The sequence below is a fragment of the Parasteatoda tepidariorum genome, unplaced genomic scaffold (assembly GCF_043381705.1).
Source record: "Parasteatoda tepidariorum isolate YZ-2023 unplaced genomic scaffold, CAS_Ptep_4.0 HiC_scaffold_640, whole genome shotgun sequence".
Lineage (NCBI taxonomy): Eukaryota > Metazoa > Arthropoda > Arachnida > Araneae > Theridiidae > Parasteatoda > Parasteatoda tepidariorum.
The window spans coordinates 1-15,041 of record NW_027261863.1 but is presented as its reverse complement, the minus strand read 5'-3'; the positions used below and the strand labels follow the sequence as shown (position 1 = coordinate 15,041).

The 15,041-nt window shown below is 28.8% G+C and overlaps 1 protein-coding gene across 1 annotated transcript in view; it reads left to right on the top strand.

Annotated features, from left to right (window-relative positions):
• Positions 1-12,798, top strand: part of LOC107444501 (uncharacterized) — a gene marked incomplete in the record, with an annotated part of 41,903 nt that extends 29,105 nt beyond the window's left edge. The window contains 3 exon segments of the mRNA XM_071176962.1: positions 3,271-3,313; positions 6,360-6,399; positions 12,126-12,798. Coding sequence (XP_071033063.1) covers positions 3,271-3,313; positions 6,360-6,399; positions 12,126-12,760 — 718 coding nt within the window.
• Between the last annotated feature and the right edge of the window lie 2,243 nt (positions 12,799-15,041).

The following is a 15,041-nucleotide window of genomic DNA, read 5'->3' as shown; positions in this document are numbered from 1 at the left end:
ACGCTTAAAAGCAATATTATTCAAATAATATTGCTTTTAATTAATATTGCTTAAAATTGTTATAATTTCAAACAAGTCTATTTTTGATGCTTTTTTTTAATGACTAGGCCAAGATGTTTACGCACATTAAATAATATTTCTATTTAGAATCGTATAAAAATAAATCGAATGAAAAATATAGAATACTTTATTTCATAAAGTGTGCTAATTCGGGTTAGGAAGCTCATTACCGGCACAAAATGAAACAGGAGAATAATTATAGTTCTTCAGAAACAAAGATGTCTGCAAAGAAGTTATAAAGTGAATGGTTTTAACTTAAAATAAAAAAAATAAACTTTCGTGTCAAGAAAGAAAAATCAATCAAATCGGATGGAGAGGATCAGCGTAATATCTTGTTTTTAGGATATAACCTTTTTTAATGTCATTTTAGAAATAAAATCTTGTTTTTTAAAGCAATAAACAAACAAAACCAAATATAATGAAATAAATTAATTATAAAATAAATTAATAAAAAAAGTAAAAAGGGCTCACGATACAAACTTTAAAAGAAAGTTTTGAGATTTAGTTTTTGTTTTAACCATTGAAATTATCAGCAAATGCATTAATAAAGCTAACGTCTCAGGAACGTTAGCTTGTAATCTTTTCTTCCTCAGAATATGAGAGTTCTCGAGAATCATATACGCATTCTCCTGGTACTTCGACAGCAGACGACTACAAGCAAATATACCGGTTTTACGCAAAGGTTTTACGAAAGAGCCATTCCTTCCTATAAACGTACCTCTTTGGCGATCATCATTTGGCATATAATGGGGCGAATAAGAGTGCCAATGTAGTAGGTAATAAAACCTAGACTTAGTTGAGAGTATTGTGATTGATCATCCCCATGCCCATGAAAAGGGGGAAGCAGAGACATTCGGTGAAACACCCCTGACACGATTTATTATAGGTCTCTCAAACCTTTGAAAGCATTAAATTTTATTGCTAAGTATGAAAAATTGCATGATCTAAGCATCTCTAAAGTTACAAAATAATACTTTAAGTATTTCTTGCGAAATTTAAAAAAATGTCACAAACTGAAAATGTCGCTTTCAATATTTTTTCGATATTAATTTATGGGATATTTTTTCGAAGGCTTTGCCTTAGTATTCAGTTTTTATAGTAATAGTGATTATTATATATACATTTATAAAGTCTGAAATTGGAAAATATATCATTCGTAAGGGAAATTTAATTTTCCAAACTGAAACTCACTGCTCTTTCATCACCCTTGACTCTTACTTTCTTATATGACGGTAGCTTTGTAGAGCAGATCATTAATATAGATTGACACATGCGTTGCTAATTTTCATCTTGACACAATGCCTTTCCTTTCATGTGTACAGATATTCAAGAAAGTCACTATTATTTACTATTGTCTTCTATTATTTACTATTACTATTTTTACTACTATTGTTATTATATTGTTTACTATTGTTATTGACACACTACTATCTTACTGAAATCACTTTTTGTTTAATAAAATAACGTCTAGAATAACTATGTTGTCAATAATGAAACGAAGTAATAAAAATTTATAAATAAACTTTTTGTGATAAAAGGGAGTATTTTTGTCAATTGCTAACACCATTTTATGATGCAACGCTAAGTATTAAATAAAGCATTAAAACACTAGCGTTTAAATTCGTAGGGGAATTCCCCGATTGATGCGCAAACAAAATCATCCCTCCGATAATTATAATGCTGATAATATGTATATATAATCTCTAAGTACAAGGTGATCATCATAAGTTTTTTGTCGAGATAAAGACCTGGTCATCATATTGTAAGTAATTTTTTCCGTAATTATCAATACCCTTATGATAAAATGAAATTTTAATGTTATATTTTCTTTCTCCTTTCATTTGGGGCAAAATAAAGAGATCTATCCTTTATTTATTTACTTTTTTTTGTTAGATATTGATGTCTTTGTTAAAGTAGAAGCTATGCCATAATAGAATCTGTAAAAAAATTAAATGTCTTTAGGATGTCTCAATTAATGTCTGTATTCTAATTAACTACACTGCGAAAATTTTTTTGTTTATCGCAGCACCTGAAAGGGTAGTAGCTTCTTAAAACAAAATGAAAATGCTACAGATGACTCTTGGTTTTTCGGGATTCACTACACAAGAACAAAGAATAGTTCTTATTGTGGATAAACTTCAAGAATTTTGTTTTACACAACATGGCGTGAAGTTGACATCATTTTCAGTATTCGATAACGTTAAATTTATATTTACAGTAAGATTTGATACGCGTAAGATGCGGTGAAGTTATTTCCGGTAAAAAGAATTCCTTTAAATTACATTACTGTATGGAAATGATATTCCCTTTAAAAAACAACAACATAATTTTTGTATTAAAAGTAAAATATACGGTATTTAAACTATTAATTAGGCAAATTTTCCGTTCATATGGTAACGTTTTACCGAAAATTTTGATTTACAAAATCATGGTTCTTTACCACGCATTTAGTAAAATAAACAAAACTGAAAAGTTAATTTAACCTAATAAAAGGTTTTTGTACCATGCTCTGAAATATCATCATAAAATTACCCAAAATTATGTCACGTTTACCAAATTTCGTCACATAATTGAATACCATATTTTATTGTTAATTTTAACAAAATCATTATCAAAGCGTTTCGATAAAAATTACAGAGTTTTTAAGTGCTCCCATAGAGCCAAAAACACGATAAATTTTATCAAATTTTGAAAACTTTGACCATACATTTTTGTCACTGCTTATAAAGTAAAAATCATTAATAAAGGGTGTATATATATATATATATATATATATAAATTAAAAGATCCCAAACTTTTTACTGTATTGGCACAGATTTCAAAATTTACACCCAATAATTTTGTGCTGTTGCTATAGCAGCTTCATCTACAATTATCTTTTTTCATGAATTCCTATTTAAATTCCTGTTCTTATAAAATTCGTGTTCACATCTCGAAGGTCACCAATGTGGGACGAGTTGTNTATATATATATATAAAAGTTAAAAACTATTTACTTAAGTAGTATTTTTTTAACTTATTTTATAAACTCTATATACTATTTTGTGTACTATTATAAGTCGTGCAGCGCGCTGTATGAGTTATAATAGTTCTCATAAACTATTACTTTTTCTTGTTATTTGTGATTTGTATAAATATAGTTTTGAAATTTGTTAACTTTTTAATATGAAAATTCTAATAACAATAATACTTGATGATATTTTACTTAGATGAAAAACTTGAGTAAGATGTCTACTGTTCAGAAAAATAGAAAGGTATGTTAATGTGCTTACGAAACCATTTAAAGTAACCTTATATTTACGCATAAAACCTGTAACGTTTTATTGTTAATTTATGTAAAAGAAGTTTTGAAAGTGGTATTACTTTTTTTATCGAACCATTAAAAATATGAATGTTGAACAACGTTATCCATTCCAAATTGTTTGGAATTACATGCAAAGAGAAAAGTATTAGGGGACTGGAAATTAAGTAATGTCTTTTCGTTGCATTTGACATTTGATATCAAGATTTTATTTTTAATCAATAATGTATTCACGCAACAACCTTTCATTGCCGAATCTAAAAAGAATCGAAATGGATCGAAAAAAATTAATTGGTTTTTAAGACTAACGGATATTTAATGTGACAAAACGACATTACTTTCCGGTCCACCTAATATTTGCTACGATTTTTCAGTCTGTGAAAATTATTTTGTACATTGAGAAAATATAAATAAATAAATATATATCATAGAAAATATTGCCAACTTGAGATCCAATAATCAGATTTTCATAGACTAAGATGCAATTTTCCGTTAATGGTTAAGTTATTTTTACCGAAAATAAGTCAAAAGCTGCCTACATTACTGTCTCTGCATAAACACACCATTCTTACGACGGATTTGGACTTTTGAGTCTTACTACATGGAATGCGGCATCGTTTTGTCAAGAGAGTAGTCTGCCAAAAGTTTTGTCCCTTTATTAATTTTAGATTTTGAGCATTTAGCGATGTCTTTGGAAATATGTGTTTAAGACAATATAAAACTTTTTGTACTCATTTATAAATATCGGTTATTCAAAGATGCAAAAAATATTCATGTAGAATAAGTATTTACGTTTTTTTCTTTTATTAACTGATGGTCGAAATTTTTTTTTAACAGTAAGATATACAATTACGTACTCATCTTCTTACAAAACTTTAAATGACAAAATCTAAACTTTGATTGAAATTGTTCGAACAGTTTTCCTGATCTCTATTATAGCTTAAAAACTATTCGACTGATTTCTTATAATTACGGTTAAAAATTTTGAAAAAATTTGTGTATGCTGCGCTTTGAAATTTCAATCATTATTAAAATATAATTTTTAAAATATTTTTTTGCGGGGAATTACCACCATATAAATGAAATTTATAATTCTGTACAAAAATGTTTCGATTCTCTCAAAAATGTTAAGCAATAATGGGGTAAAGGGAATTCAACATTAAATGACCCTAACCTTAAACGGCTCATCAGACTTGACTATTGTGACCATATTTTCCAGATTGTGTATGGTTTTCTTCCTTTAGTTTGTGAGTAAAAAATTCAATTCTTTCGAAAGAATGGTATTTCGATTTAGAGAAAAAGCGTTCTTGTGTCTAACTGCGTTAATCGTAACTATTTTCATGATTAAGGCTGACGCTTTAAATTATTAAAATTAGCACTTAGTACGTATAAATCTGGTTATTAGATCAATTTGGCAGTTATTTTTTTTACCCCCATTTTTAGCTCACTGTGCAAAGGTACGCCATTCTGTGAGACGCATGTTCACATTAAAAAACGCTTATTTGTTAAAAAACCTCTTATTTGTTATAAAAGCTGCAATACCTACATGTTTCATTAAATACAGTGTTGTATTGCGAGGAATTGTTAGGCCAACGTTCTACTGAAGTTGTAAGAACAAGGGTTGGCTGGCTTAAACCTACCAAAAAATCTTTTAAATTACTAAATTTTCTATTGTTCACATAAATACTTTTAGTTTAAATGTTATTAAATGAAAAGAAACTATAAATTTTCCCGAAATAGTTTTATAATCTAAAATAATCTAATAATCTAAACTTATAATAATCTAATCTTATAACGATCTTATAATCTAATTTAAAGGCGTATGTGAGTCTATGTTTGTCAAAATAAATATATGTGATATTTAATTTTTAATTTACGTATTATTAATTTTCAGCAAAAAATATATTTTTAAAGAGACTAATTAAGTAAATCTAAAGTTAAGTCATTGTCTCTAACAATTCTTTAAATAAAACATGCTCTGATAGTTCTTAAATCTTTCAAAATTAAAAGATCATAAGGGCCGTCCCCTCCGCTGCTGCTTAGGGGTTCAACTCATTAATACATTTTGATTAGCTTTATTTGTTGGAGCAAAGAATAATGCAGATAAAACGTGGTTTTAAATATTCTTTTTTTTTCTTTTTTTTTGCGTTTTGCATGGTTAGAATTTTTATTAAAATAAGGTAAAATAACGAACAACACTCCATCCATGCAATTAACCGTAAAGTTTACATTAAGGAACACTTTTTACCTACAAGGTTTTGAACCGTTTACAACAAGTATTATAAAACCTTGAAGACAAGACTGACAAAATTTTTTTTTAACAATTTGTAACTAGCATAGTTGTAAAACTGTAAAAAGGAAATTTAACTGACCATTGGAGCGAAGCTTTTCATTGGATAATGGGCATTCGAGAGTGCAGGACACTGGTAACTCTTCACGTGTTAAAGAAAATGGAGGAAATATCAAGGTGTCAGCGCTGGGACTCGAATTCCCATCCTTAGTCATGAGACTGATAGATTAGCTCTTTCGGCTATAATCTGTACCCAGCGGCAAGGAACTAAGTTGCTTCATTAGGGCTTAGCTCGTGCGATAAAATTCTGGTTGTTTAACCGTAATAGGTGAAAGCAGTTAATGTATAAACGGTTTTTCTCACAAATAACAGTTCGAATACTTTCTTATTTATGGTCATTTGACAGTTTTGTTTGAATATGGTAAAACACCAATTAAATTAGTTGTTATTTAACCATTTCTTACGAGAAATTTCAAACAGTGTGGCTGTCCGGCAGTTTTATCAATAAGCTAATAAATAATACTTCCTCTATTCCATCGAGATTATTGAAGTGGCCAAGGCTGCTTTAGATACTTTTGGACAAATTTAATTTTCCTTGCACTACTGGACAAGACAACAACAACAATAAATAATACTAAAAACACTCCTTTTGTATTTATTTTGTATTTAAACTCGTTACGCATAATGAAAGTGGTTCTATTTGTTATAGATATCAAAAAGAAATAAAGAAATATTAAAAGAAGTTGGATGTAAGTATTGTTTTAAACTCAGTATTTTAGATTTAAATTATGTATATTTAAGCTAAGGACATTTGATTTAAAAATAAATTGAAATTCTAAAATTTTTTAGAGCTTTTTGTTCCTAAATGTCTATTTGTTTGTTTATTTAGATATTTGCATTAATTTATTTCGAAAAAATGAATATTGATGAGTATTTATTTGTTGATTTAGGTGAAACGGATTTTGCGCTTCAATTTAAATCAGTTTTCCTTACATTTGCCTTAAATTTAACGCTGGCTGGTTTTTTATTATCTTTGTTAATAGAGAATGATTAAAAAGTTAATATATTGATGATTTTTCTCATAATAAATACATTAATATTTATATTTTTTAACTCTAAAAATTAATTAATATTTTCAAGAAAACATAACATTCTTTTAAGAGTTAAAGGATATTGTGTAAAAATAGTTGATCTGCATTTTTTCTGGTAACACAACAACACCTGTAGTTTTATGTACTTATTACTCATTTCCTGTTCGAACGAGATTAGAAAGGTTCATTTTCGTTATTTACTGCAACCTTTAGTTAGAGCTCGAATTCATTATGTATATAAAAACCGCAGTTAGCAAAATTTGTCTTGAAGCAAATAAATAAATGAATAAATGCATTGTATACCGAAGCAATATAGAGAATATAAAACTATTAAGAAATGCAACTGTAAAGAAATATAATTGCATACATATACATTACAATATCTGAAGGCTAAAGCCAAATAGATCTCTTTTATCAAAATGTTTTTTTTTCTTTTTTTAAATACGCTTATTATCACTACTTTTAAACCTTAACAAAATATTTAACAACTTTTAAAATTTCATATAATTAGATCGAAACTCACTCTTATTTATATTTTTATACATTACTTTCAAAACATAACTTGCGGAACACTAGCACTCTTCTCTTCAATCAAATTCATATGTGTTTCATTTTCAAGTTTCATTTTAAATATTTTATTAAATTAAACTTGTTCAATTTCAAAATCTGGAATATTTTTTAAATTTTTTTTTTATAATCCCAGCTTAATTTAAAACTTTAGAGCAAACTTCAATAGCAAATTATTTCTTTACGAGTCATTTTTTGTTCAAAGTAAATCATACATATTAATAAGAAAATAAGACTGGACTGTAGAAAACATGCTATTTAACTTACTTCAATTACCTTATTCTCAATTAACTTTTGTCTAATTCATATTAAGATCTCAATTTCTCTCTTTTTAGTTATTCCTTTTTAAGTGTCAGTTTAATTGTGCAACTAAAGCAAAGAACATTGGTATATATCGACTATAATAGCCTGAATGCTCCAAAAATACTCTAATCTCAGTTTTGGCCTTAGGTATAGGGAATTGGGCTACTGCTTGTATCTTTATACTAGAGGGTTTTCTATAACTTTGTCAGACAATATATCCTAGATAAAGAACATGATCCTGCTTAAAACGGACCTTTGAAGGTTTTAAGGTAATATTCAGTTGCAATACACACATCAGATGTTCTAAATGAAGATCCCAGGTATCCGAGAAAATTGTTATATCATCAAGGTATGACATGGCAAATTTTTCCAAATCCTTTAATAGTCAGGCCAGTAACTTACTAAAACAATAAGTGGCATTCTTCAACCTAAATGGAAGTTGTAATGGCCTGTAAAATCCGAAATTGGTAACAAAAGCAGCTTATCTCAGAACGTTTGGACTAGGTTTAATTGGCCAATAACTCTTGATGAAATCTAAAAGGCTGATAGATTTTGCTTTGGCTATCTCTTCAACCCTGTCATCTATGTTCGGAAGTAGGAAATATTGAGACGTCGGTAATCAATGCAGAGCCTTGAATCCTTATTTGGTGCTTCCACTAGAATCAGGGTTAATTAGCCAATGAAATCAATCAACCAACCAATCAGTTAACCAATGAAAGAACGAATCAATAAATCACTGAATGAGTGAACTATTGAAATAACAGATAATCAAAATGGTGATTCTTCGATCTAACGAATCCCCTATTTATTAATCTTTTATTCCATTCATTCTTTGAATCGTTGATCTATAAAGTAACGAACTCATTATTTTGCTAATTCATTCGATCACTCATTCATAAATCCTACATATTTATTCCGTTTTTGAGTTTTTAGTTTAATAGCTTTATTGCACCAAAAAAAAATTATCACTCTTAATAACTTTCAATCTTATGTTCGAATCTTCTCGTTCCAAGACTCATTCTTAATGGTTCGTGAAGGTGACCTCAAATATGATAAATAAATAATACAGACGATATTTTAAGTTGCGAAATCAGACACAAAAACGTAATTTCTCTGAATAGACATGCTTTTTTTTCGATGGATTCAAATTTCGGACCCACAAAATGTAGTTAATTTAAAATGTATACAATTTTACATGGTAAAAAACAAAATTTTAGAGAAATAGGTTGAATAGTTTCTGATAAATCAATTTTTTAAATATATACCTGCTTTAAAATTAATTGAAATTCGATTTCTCAGGAACTATTTAACCAATTTTGCCATGTGAAATTACATGCTTCAAAATGAAGTAAAAATGACCTTACAATTCATAAATTTTCAGACTTTTTTTTAAGTAAAATAATAAAAAATAAAAAACATTTACTAAAATTTATTTTATACATGAGATTAACGAAGTTTAAAACTGTATGCAAAAACTTTTCAATTCACTTAAATCTTCTTTGAGATATGGCGAAATACGCAAAAGAAAAATTAACATTAAGGGGTCCAAAGTTTCGATCGCTCTCCTAACGAAACTATGGAGACCATATTTCCCAGATTGCGGCTACACCCTATTATTTTAGAAGTCAGAAATCCGAATCCACAAAAAAGAAAGGTATCTCTATTCAGAGAAAGTACGTTTTTACGTCTGATTTCGTAACTTAAAATATTGTCTGCACAAAGTAATTGGGATATTTTATGTCACCCCATCGAACCATTAAGATTGAGTCCTGAAACGGGAAGATCCGATCAATGTATCAAAAGTTATTCAGGATTGTCCGTTTTTTTAGAGTACTGTACGTTCGCGCATTGATTCAACAATTTTTTATTCCTGCAATCTTTAACTCTCTGATTCATTAATTCAATCAACATAGCATTCATTTGCAGATTCTATGATTTATTAATTTGCTAATACAGTGAAACCTGCCAAGTTGACCACCCTTGTAAGTTAGGCACCTGCATAAGTTGACCTCAATTATCAAGAACGGAATTTTTCCTATATAATATAAAGAAGCAAAACCTTTGTAACTTGACCACCTGTCTATCTTGTATGTTGACCACTGAAATAAGCCAATTTTGTCTAGGAGTATTATGAAATTCTATTCTAAAACCGTCATAAGTTGACCAGAAAAAAAATTCAGAAAATTTTCCGTCATTTTGCAATGTGTATGTTAAAATTTCACTTGTTTGGTGAATAGTGTAAAAAGCTAATCTAAACCCTTTTGTGAGTTGATAATCTGGGGAAACTGTAGGGGGGCAGCTTTTGACCATTTCTTTCATTCATTCATTGAAAACTGGTGTGTTAGTTGAAAAGTTGCTCTTCCAGTTGCAATAGTGAGCAGATAGGTATGTAAGTGTAGTAATAACAGAATAAATTTTAAAGTGTTCAAATGATTTTGTTTTGTTAAAATTTTCAAATTACATGTCTTCGTGTTCTGATATTTTAAGAAATTATTTTTATTTAACACTTCACATGCATAAAATTAATTTAGTTAAATATTATAATTATGTATATGTAGCAAATTGAAGTTCATTCAGGTTTAAACAAATTTCTTAAGATTTTCATTTGGTTATTTGCTAAATAAAATTTTTAATTCAAGTAAAATTTGTTTTAAATATATAGCAACATGATATAGGAAATGAAAAAGTAAACAATGAGTAAACAATGACCCACCCCCTCTATAAGTTGACCACTTGTCTAAGTTGACCACTAAAACAATGCACCACAAGTGGTCAACTTACACAAGTTTTACTGTACTTAGAAAAATTATGTTGATTTCGGTACTTAGAAAAATTATGTTGATTTCGGTACTTAGAAAAATTCTGACGTTTTCAGTACTTAGAAAAATTCTGCCGATTTCGGTACTTAGAAAAATTCAGACGATTTCGGTACTTAGAATATTTCGGACGTTATCGGTACTTAGAAAATTTCTGACGTTTTCGGTACTTAGAAAAATTCTGATGATTTCGNAGAGAAATAGGTTGAATAGTTTCTGATAAATCAATTTTTTAAATATATACCTGCTTTAAAATTAATTGAAATTCGATTTCTCAGGAACTATTTAACCAATTTTGCCATGTGAAATTACATGCTTCAAAATGAAGTAAAAATGACCCTACAATTCATAAATTTTCAGACTTTTTTTTAAGTAAAATAATAAAAAATAACAAACATTTACTGAAATTTATTTTTACATGAGATTAACGAAGTTTAAAACTGTGTACAAAAACTTTTCAATTCACTTAAATCTTCTTTGAGATATGGCGAAATACGCAAAGGAGAAATGAACATTAAGGGGTGACCCCACCCTGAATATTTCAAAAATTCCGAAAAATTTTTTATTGCATTTTTCGAATCTTTGTACCCTTTCTAATGTCTATCTAAAACGATTTCTTGGTACCAAAGTTCGTTTGGAAGTTATGCCGGAAAATAGAGAGTCGTTGCTAAGCAGGTAGAAAGGCCCGTTCGGCCGGATTAGGAGGGGCGACATTTTTTTTGTGTCTCATCCATTCTGTTGACTGTATATAGAAACTTATTGTGGGCATTTCAGTTATTGACCATTATATATATGAAATTAAACGTTTTCCCCTACCATAAGTCAAAACTTTAAACGCGTTTTTCTCAAAACGCTGCTTTTTGATCTGGCCTAACGTTTTTTTCATGATCTATACAATGAAATAAGCTGTTCTTTATTTTAAATTATGTAAAAATATATTCTTTAGAAAGTAGCATAGGATTTTTTTTGATATTTTTATATTTCGATTTTATATTAGCATTTTAATGAATATTTTTTTCATGAAAAACTTTTTTTTCAAGTTGCCGCCATTTTGGTAATTTTGCGAATATCAAAAAACCGCTATGCTACTTTTTAGATAATGTCTTTATGCTTCCGAAAACCTAAACAAAATGGTTTTCCTATGTTTCAGGAATTCTAAATCCATGAGGCCAGTGAGATGCTACTTTTTGATGACCAGTCACACACTTAGCTGCCACCAACTTATTTTTAATCATTTTGTAAAAGAAAATTTTTTAAAATAGACCTAAATTGTAGCTAAATAACATAAAAAACAAGGAGTCTCTGCATTGTCTCTATTACTTAAAAAAAATTAGGAAAAACGTTAATATTTTACCATCTCATGGTGGGGTTCCCCCTTAAGGGGTCCAAAGTTTCGATCGCTCTCCTAACCAAACTATGGAGACCATATTTCCCAGATTGCGGCTACACCCTATTATTTTATAAGTCAGAAATCCGAATCCATAAAAAAGAAAGGTATCTCTATTCAGAGTACGTTTTTTCGTCTGATTTCGTAACTTAAAGTATTGTCTGCACAAAGTAATTAGGATATTTTATGTCACCCCATCGAACCATTAAGATTGAGTCCTGAAGCGTGAAGATCCGATCAATGGATCGAAAGTTATTCAGGATTGTCCATTTTTTTTATATTTATTTATTTATATATAAATATTTTTATAGTGTTTGCTGCCAAGACTACAGTAATATCAGGCGCCATTCTTGGCGGGACTGCCTTAGCTCTTCCTCTTATTGGTTTTACTGCTGGAGGAATTGCAGCGGGTTCTCTAGCGGCTGCATTTCAAAGTGCTTATCTTGGTGGTACTATTACGGCTGGTAGTTTATTTGCAGTGTTACAAAGTGTGGGAGCTGCTGGACTGGCTGCTAGTACGCAAGCTGCTGTTGTTGCTGCTAGTGCAACTGCTGCAGGAACCCACTCAATAGTAAAGAATTTGAAGAAAAACAAAAAATGTGAATCGAATACTTCCAGAATCCAAGAGGAGCAAAATGAGAACGATGACGACAAGGAAGAAGAAGAGGAAGATACTGATCAAGTTATTAAAACGAAGGATTCGAAAAACCCAAAAAGAGCAAACCACGAAAGTAATCTTCTAAACAAGGATAGAAATTTGTGGAAAAAATTTTTTAGAATTCGTTCCAAGAATGGCGTAAATAAGGCTGACGAAATACGCAAATATTTTGACGAAGATGACATCGAAACATTTAACCCCAAATGGAAAGACGTGGTTCTAACTGCGTCCTATAGTAACTATACTGATGAAGTCATCATAACACAACACCTTGTAAAAGAATATTAATATAAAATATATTTGAAATATATATAATGCTACTTGTCTATTTTGTATATTTTTTAATAAATTGAAAATTAATTTTTGAAAGAGAAATGAACTCTAAATACATACGCTTATACATTTTTAGATATTTACTGAAAAGCCAATAATGACAGTTTTTTTCTTTGAGAGAGTTAGTGTGGTATGAAATATATTTTCATCGACAGGTGTAAGAAGTAAGTTCTTCTTGGCGTTTAAACTGTAATAGGGAAATCGAGCTCTCTTTAAATAGTTTTAAATTATGTCAATTTTATTTTCTTATTCTTTTTTGATTCAAATGATATTTTTTAAAACACTCTTAAACAATAAATGGAATTCGTACCCAAATTTATCCTGTTTTGGTGCAAAATAATTAAACAGTAAACGTTTAGCTACTTCAGAACGTTTATTACCGATGATTTTGTGTTAACTTGAAAAAGAAATAAAAGTTTAGTCGCACAATTTTCCGGGTTGTTCAACATCATATTTGGAGAGATATTTCACCATAGTTTTTACAATGTAGTGAGTGAATATCTGTTAGCTATTTTTCACTTGAGTAAAATCATGAATGTTAATTAAGTTGATTTCATTTTTCTTTCATAAAATTTTTTGATCACTCTTTTCTTTCTTACCCACAATAATGTTAATAATGGCTGTGGTTTAATTTGCTGTGCTTGGATATATATATATATATATATATATATATATAAGAGGGAATTAAATGGTATTAAAATGAGGAAATTAATATTAAGGACAATATTAAGGAGAGATATAAGCTTTTGTTATGATGAAGAATATTGACTTCGAATTGCTTCATTTTAACGCTATTTAACACACTCTTATATGTATATATCTATGCACAGTAACCTATAGGACCGCATTGTGGCCTGTAATTGTTTNTATATATATATTCCTATAAATTATCATGTTGTAAGTTTAAACAAAACATCTTTTAAATTGTATTTTGTGCTACCTATGTAACGAGTGAGAAAATAATTGTTCAGTTGAAATTTTTTATTAATTTATTGTTATTATTATTTTTCAATTTGTGCATCCGAAATTATTTTTTAATAAATTATTTGCTGCATAACTTCAAACTAAAATAATGAGTTTTCAAACGAAATTCAAAAAGAGAAAATCGTCAGCTAATGTTTTACTTCAGGATAAGAGATGTCCCCAAAGAAAACACAGTTAGTTTGCAAAAAGTTTAAAACAGCCAAATGCACTAGTACTAATATATTATTTCGAAAATAGTAAAGAAAGAAGTGTTTGTAGAGGTGCAAAACACGCAGGGAAAAGTTATCTTTTAAACATTTTCCGTAGAGGAATAATTTTACAAAGCTTTAGAAAAATTTTACGTTATAGGAATGTTACAGAAATTATAACAAATAAAGGTTTTATACCTTCTATTTAATTTGAACGAAAATGTTGGTGATAAATTTTTATCGTTGTGAAAAAACTTTTCATTTAATTTGTATATGAGTAGAGTAGAATTAAAATAAAATTTATTTTTTGAAATCTTAATTAATTTTGAATTATTATCTTTATATGTAAATGAAGAAAATATGTAATGAAAAATATATGCGAAATATATACAGGAAAATGTACCGTCTTTTTATTCTGGACATAGTTCTGAGGTAGCAAAACGATATTATTTAGTATCAGATAGATGCAATATAATACTGCCGTGTAAAGAAGCGCTAGACTTCAAATATTAGAACTAATATTATATTAGATTAATATTATTCGATTTAACCTTTGAATTTGTAAAATTGTCATCGATTTCATTGCTTACGGCTTGATCACTCTTTTTTGTGAAAAGGCACCTCATATTATTAATTAATAAATATTTATTTATGAAGGAAAACAATAAATTGAAATTCCCCGAAATATTCTTTTCTTACCTATACATAATTTTATGCCAGAAAGCGCAAGATAATATTATTTTTAAGCTAATTCGGTTCGCGATCGTTTAAGTGAAAAAACTTTTTATCCCCTGTGGTCGAGATTACGAGTTACGAGGATATTGCAACACTTCAAAAGTGTTTATTTTATTTATTTATTTTTTTGATATTTCTAATAAAATTATTCGACTGCAAGTTATCATAAAAGCATAATAGTAAAGATTTCATTTATGCAATTCCACTTCATTAATCATTTAAATTATCTTTAGGCTATCTCAGTAAATATCTACAGCTGCGCTCTTAAAAATCGTTCAGTGTTTAATCAGATAATAAAACGAGGCATTTAAAAGATAACATACTCATAA